Source organism: Mya arenaria, chromosome 5 (assembly GCF_026914265.1).
Source record: "Mya arenaria isolate MELC-2E11 chromosome 5, ASM2691426v1".
Taxonomy (NCBI): domain Eukaryota; kingdom Metazoa; phylum Mollusca; class Bivalvia; order Myida; family Myidae; genus Mya; species Mya arenaria.
The window spans coordinates 4,085,185-4,092,467 of NC_069126.1; the positions used below are offsets into that span (position 1 = coordinate 4,085,185).

The 7,283-nt window shown below is 37.7% G+C and overlaps 1 protein-coding gene across 1 annotated transcript in view; it reads right to left on the minus strand.

The window, feature by feature from the left end:
• Positions 1-773: 773 nt before the first annotated feature.
• LOC128233896 (uncharacterized) overlaps positions 774-7,283 on the minus strand; it is a 50,382-nt gene continuing 43,872 nt past the window's right edge. The window contains 9 exon segments of the mRNA XM_052947766.1: positions 774-2,361; positions 2,922-3,097; positions 3,260-3,439; positions 3,554-3,682; positions 3,912-4,040; positions 4,739-4,867; positions 5,101-5,247; positions 6,254-6,368; positions 7,055-7,139. Of these exon segments, the coding sequence (XP_052803726.1) occupies positions 2,158-2,361; positions 2,922-3,097; positions 3,260-3,439; positions 3,554-3,682; positions 3,912-4,040; positions 4,739-4,867; positions 5,101-5,247; positions 6,254-6,368; positions 7,055-7,139 (1,294 nt within the window). The 3' untranslated portion in view covers positions 774-2,157.

Consider the following 7,283-nt stretch of genomic DNA (forward strand, 5'->3'; position numbering starts at 1 on the left):
GTTAGACGTCTTAACACTGCACTCTCACAGATTGAACGTTTCACAACATTGCTATTGTTTGTCTAGGAACGAGCCAATTTTCGCGAAAACGGAAACCAGTTAAAGTATATAAAACTGCTGACAAAAAATTCGATCGCAGATTTTTATAATTAAGTTCAAAAACTGATGTTTTATGCATTTTTCTTAAACAGTTAATAACGATTTAAGCCATAAAACATTCATTTTTGAACGGAAATATGCAAATCTACCATCTGATCTTTTGTCAGCTTTCTTTTATCATTGGTTTGCAGATATTGATGCAAAAAATGGCTTTTTCCAAGACCAAAAATATAAAGTTGAAAAAATGGTATATCTGTGAGAGTGCAGCGTTAAGATAACGTCAGAAAACAGTGTCTCAGGACGACATTAAACGCATACCTCAGAAATTTTAACATATCGGTATTAATCATTTAGGTGACCGCTTTTACACGGTCCGGGAAAACGACTAGGAGTAACATTACTATGCGGGTCGACCATTTCAATCAAATTTGTCCCTACACTTAACAAATTTAGCAATCTTAAAGTATCGTTGGAACCAGCCTTAGTTGGCTGATTGTTTGAACATTTATTTGTAAGTTACTTTATAGATTAGTCTGTTGCTAAGAAGCATTTATATCCTGCGAGTGTAAGTTTGGTATAAGGCCAGTATTTTGTTAATTGAATTTGGTCATGTTTGGGCGATTTAATTCAACCATTGCTGGATTTTTCAGAGGACAAGTAAAACGTGACTCGTATAGTGTTGGCGACGGATTTAATGAAACATAACTCTCATCTGTACGACTTAATTTGCCATCAAAGTGCGTCTGTCTTTGAAGATTCAATATTCGAAAATAATCGCCTGTAAAATTTTACATCTTTCTCACAATTCATGCCTATATGCTTCATATAATTAGGGACAATTGATGTTCGAAACAATCAACAACAGAAAACACTTATAAATAAGCAATTATGATACAAATAACATTTCAAAACAATCAACAACAGAAAACACTTATAAATAAGCAGTTATGATAAATAACATTTCAAGAACGTGTCGTATACCAACGATGTTTTGATTTGGTACATTAAATAATTGAGTGGATAACATACTACGAGTGAAAGACGCATAGCCATGATTTAAAACAATTAATATTATTCATTTAATAAATATGTTTATTCTATCAATCATTATCAAATTGTAACAAGGTCTCCACAGGCAGATCTCAACGCTCGACCGCTCTCCTCATGCGATCAAGGGGCATAACTCAATATTTAGTCAAAAGTTTTGGTCATGCTTCAGATGTCAACGTTATGTTCCAATTTCGTTTGTAGTACCTCCAACTTTTAAAAGGGTTGGCCACCATAAAAAGGTTTAAACAACGACTATGACGCCGACGCCGACAACAATGTTGAGGCTATGAGAGCAAACTGTTCAAATTAAATCATAAGAGAGACGGACATCATCTTTATTTATAGTCATAGTGCACACTATTCATTTAACAAGTGGTTAAACCTTATCATAGCATCGTAAAATGCTCTTTTAGTTTGTGTGGCAATCCATAAGTAGTATTAATACTAAGACACCAAAATCTGGAACCATTCTTCTAATGTTGATATTTGCTCAAATATCTTCCTTGGAGACCACACTTTTTATTAGCGTTACTAACGTTAATAATCACTTAATTACAGCTTTGTTGTTGGTGTTTGGTTGATTGACATTACCATTTGGTGTTATCAATGTATTAATAAAAGCCTTTTAAAAAGGTCAAAGTATTTGTCACTTCTGATAAAGTCCCGGTGGTCATGAGGTTAAGGCGTCGAAATTACGAAAAGGGTTCGCAACTCACTATCACCGAACCACTTTTGAAAACTTAAACTGTATTTGTTCTCAAATGTCGATATCACAGAGTAATATAATGATAATAAGTGTTTTCAGATGCATTGCCGGGGAAATATTTTTGGCCAAAAACAATGAGCGGGTACCTTTAACTGAACTACTCTTAGTCCATCCGAGTTAAACGTAGTGCACACATGATGTTATATTTATGAATCATGTCATCGCTGTATGAAACAAAAATGTTTTAAAATAATGCAGTTACAAAAATATTTGATCTGAAACCAATGAGAAAATATGTAGAACTATGAATCACTGTCCTTAAAGAAATTATCACGATCTTCTTCGTCCGAGTCCATCTTTCCCGAGGCCACGCCGCTGGTGGAGTCTGAGGTGATGCTCTTCTTGTCCAGATTCAGAGCAATCTCGTTGAAATCCACATGGACAGGGTTGTCGAAGCCAGATGATGATGCTGTGGTCCCTTGATGACGCGACTGTCTTTTTTCCAGCTGAAATATGTCAGATGATGTCAGTTTTGATCAAACACAGCGGTTAACCCAACGACACTTGAATATTCTTTTTATGGAAATCATCGCAACAATAATGGTGGTTTATGCCAGTGAAAAATATATCATTTCCTGAAAGTGAGATATTGATTTAAAAAAAAACAATAAAAGATGACACATATTATGAAGTGAGCCTATATTAATGGTATTCTGTAGTTGTAGTTTTCGTTGTCTCAATACAGTGCATTTAAATGGAAAGATGGAAATATATCGTTTGACGGCTAACTACTGGGACTTGTAACATCAGAGTTGAAATTAATACCATTTATCCTTTTCTGAAGGAAAAGAAATAATTAGCTGCTCTGAAAGTTTTAAAGTGAAAACATGTGACAGTCTCAAATCTGATATGTGCATGTGATTAAGAACCAGAGGCTCCGGATAGAAATCGAAATCCGACCCTTCGGAGTTCGATACCCTAAACTCTCGCCCATCGAAAATATTTTTTACCAATACCTTATTCGCAGCGTTATTTTTTAAGACGATTTATAATTTCAAGAACGTACCTCCTCTTCACTTAATTCGTTGAACTTTACCGCTCCTCCTAACCTTTTAAATGTTCCGTGCGAGCACCTGCGCGTGATCACCATGGCAACGATGACGCTAACAACAAACAATATGGCGATACCGACTAACATGCCCGCGAAATGGCCGCTTGACATGTTCACACCGCTTGTGGCAACTTGTAATAAAGGGGAATGACATGAACACTCTCATTGACTGTTGAAAACCATTTGTTAGCATTCTGATATTTAACTGTATTGTATAAAACCTCTCGGTACGTAGATAATAAATACAATGATACAATGGTCTAAATAAATGTAGTCGTTGATCGACTAGTTACCTGATTGTTGTTTCTGGTGACCGGGTGGGAAGGGTGTATCCGTGAGGGATGTGTTGCATGAGGGACCCGTGTAGCTAGGCGCGCACACGCAAGTGCCGGAGAACGTGTCGCACGTGCCGCCATTGTAACAGGGCTGGCAAACCTGGCTACAATCCACGCCGTAGTAACCAGTTGGACAACCTTGCGTGAAAGTTATTTTATCAATAAACTGTTACTAGATATGTGTATTTTTTGTGGAGAATATAAAACAGATTAACATTCATCGGAAAAATAAAGACCCCAATTAATACTCACTGTCTGTACAAAGCTGCCCCGCCCATCCCGACTGGCATGTGCAGGCGCCCGACACTGGGTCGCACTTCCCCCCGTTTTGGCAGCCGCACGCCTGCGCACACATGAACCCGAAGTAGTTTTCGGGGCAACCTTAAATATGGACAATGGGATAAGTTGACCTGCTCAAAAAAACCGTCTATCAATGCTAAAGCTCAAATAGGATTCCTGTGTACATTATATTAACAGTCTGCTACAAGGAGTATGCCATATATATTCGTGTCAGAAATGTCTACGATCAGTTGTTTCTCCGTTATTCATGGTGTCCTATCATATCTGGCCTTATGATGACACGTCTTGCTGTATATCAAGAAGAATGTACCTTTTTCACAGTGTTGTCCGATCTTGCCAGGTGGGCATCTGCACGTGCCGTCCCTGTGGTCACAGTGCGCACCGTTGCACGAGCAAAGGCTCTCACAATTGGGACCGTAATAGATGTCCTGACTACATTCTGAATAGGCAAGAGTGCAGTGTATGAAATCATGTGCGTATGAACAAAAAAATACAGAACGACAAAAAACACCATTCCTGACAGATAGTTTACGCTCTTTCATGCTACACATGAGGCTTACTTTCAGACAACGATATATTATACTTTAGTAAGAATGTGCCCTGCGTTTAATACATATACATATACGTATATTGTATTAATTGGTCATCATTGTGACCGGCAGATCACACAGTTATAAAATCAAACATTTATTTCAATAAAGCGATGGTCAGCTCAAGCTGCCATACATTCACTTCGAACTTGTTTTGTTGAAAGGCGCAGCGATCACTCAGAGAAACACAAACGACGATAAGGATTCTAACATGTATTAAGTACATTTTAGCCACTGACTCAAAATAATACTAACATGCTTCCAAACACAGAATCCACACCTTTCTGTTAAGTAAATAATTTAATGTATATCATTATATAATGGAATAATATTTTAACACAAGAACAAACTGATATCTCAATTGTTTGAAACAGTGAACCAGCATTTTTAGTTTTCAGTTACTCAGTAACTTACTGTCTTAATTTTTCCAACACGGGACGCATGCATGCGCATTTTCTTATATAAACGGCACGTCAAGCATATGTTTAATTTATAACAGGAAGCCCTTTTCCAACTAATGACCAAATAATGATATAAATGTCCATACGTAATTCGCAGTTGTTTCCCTTGTATCCGGGCTGACAGTTACAGCGACCAGAAACGGCGTTACAGGTTCCGCGACCACCACAGTTGCAAGGCTGGGAGCAGTTCCGTCCCCAAGTCCCATTTGCACACACTGGTTGGGAATGAAAACATAACCATATTTTTAGAAAGTCTTACGAATCTACCTTTTCATTTTAAACGAAAGCTTGTTGAAGAGTGAGCTTTCATAGACAAAACACAACCACAATTACTGTAAATTAGCAAAAAAGTAAAATCGCGTATTGAAGATCAGGTAGCAAGCCAATATGCGCAAATTCGTACCAGACTATTTCTATAAGACATAAGGTAGACGGCAATTGTACCCACCGTTCTGGCAGTCAGACCCTGAATACCCCGGTTTACACAGGCAATGGCCGTCTATTGGGCTGCATAGGCTGGTGACCGGGTCGCACGAGCATGTTAAAGTACAATTCTGACCGTGCGTTCCCGGTGGACACGTCTCCCGACACTTCACTGCGAAATGGAATAGAAAATATCTAATATTAGAAGTTATAATTTTGCAAAGTGCGATTGGAACCACCAAATGATCACTTTTAAAATATGTTTCATCATCAAAATGCTGATGTAACTATTCTAACTGTTGTCCTTACTGTAATGTAATACCACCAGTATTTAACACACGATATAGACAAATACTCATGTGACACACAGAGTTTGCCCAAAATCATAGGCAAAGGCTCCACAAAAGTAATCTTTATCTGTTCCAAGTTAGTACACACTCATATTAACGTACCAAGCTCGTGGCCATTCCTAGTGTGTAGAGCAAATGTGTGCAGACTAGAAAATCCTTTTTGTAAAGAATATGTGGCAGCCTAAAGTGGACACACGAGTGTCTGTATAAAACTTTATCAGATGCTAAACCTAGTTTCCGGCATAACCATCGCGTATTATTCTGTATATTAACACATGTGTAATATCTTAATATCACTCCGCAATTTTGTAAACAACTACATTGAAAACAGTTATATTCCAGCAAGTCGTACGTTTATTTCTCATTTCTTTTGTTTGATATAGATTTATTGAAAAAGTAGTCTATTTTTATTTTTGAAATCATAGAAGAAATATGGTATAGACTCTAGATTTCATGAAGTAGAAACGGTATTAAAACGTCCGTCATTTACTTTATATGAAACAGAGAATGACGTAAAAATTAACATTACAAATTTAACACGTCATCTAACCGGTTGTGACCTCACCATTTTAAAGAAAGCAATTTGATATTACTGTTTATTTGTTATTCATACTAGATATTTGATCTCGTTTTATATGATACGAATAAACGGATTTAAAAATATCGGACCTACTCCGGCTATTATCAAAATAAACACTGGTTAATCCAATCAGTTTACCTCCCGCACTACTGTAGCAGGACTCATAGTCACATACACCGTACGAATCCCGGAGACAATGTGGTGACGTATTCTTATGCTTTCATACTGTACAATAATAAACATTTTACCTCCGATGAATCCCGGCTTGCACGTACACAGCCCCTCCCTTCTGCTACAACTGGCCCCGTACGGGCCACAGTCACATGTTTTCGCACACCCGGCACCGTATGTGTTCTTGGGACACTGTAGAAATACAAAATTACTTTTACTACTATTATAATCTACTATATAAACAGTTAACCTCCGACAAATCCAGGCTTGCACCTGCAAAGTCCTTCCTGCGGGGTTCATCCGGCTTCGTACCGGCCACAATCGCACGACTGCATACATCCGGCTCCGAAATTGCCCTGAGGACACTGTGGGAAAGGTAATCCGTAGTCTGTTTTTTCCGGCGGTCATAATTAATCACAGTATGGAAATTTTGGGGCTAAATATTTTTATCTCTGTGGGTTTAACCAAGCTCATCCAAAATAATGTTGCTAAATATACGGTCAATATGCATCATATTATACAATATGTGCATTATAGCTTGTGTCAAATAAAATAAGTGTAATCGTTGAATGCAAACTGTTTTCTGGGGATGGGGTTATCGGCAAACTTAACCTGTACGTTAACTAAAACTGTGTGTATGTGTGCATTTGTCGCCATGTGATTGCATCGCTTCCTAAATATCTTTAACGGTTTGGAGTTATGTCCAGCATTTAAGTGTTTTGCCCGCTATCGACACCAAAACACCGATTTTTTTTTATTCAAACCAACAACAAAACTATGAAAAACAATGTTACAGTTCCATTACATGACAATGACATAGCCGTACAACAGTTTAATATCTGTCTATAACTTAATATACTTTAACTGTGAGTTCTTACCGGTGCTTCGCAGTGGTCACCGAAAAATCCTGGCGGACAGTTGCACTTCCCGGATACATTGTCACATACTCCCCCGTTCTGACACCTGCATTCACATCGAAATACACAGTCTTGTGTGAACAATATTTTAACATAGCGAGTAACTAAGAATAAAGAATAGTAGTTTGAAATCTCAATTCGTATTCCCTTAAATATGTTCTATGGTGTAATCTAGGAAAAATTCTTTATG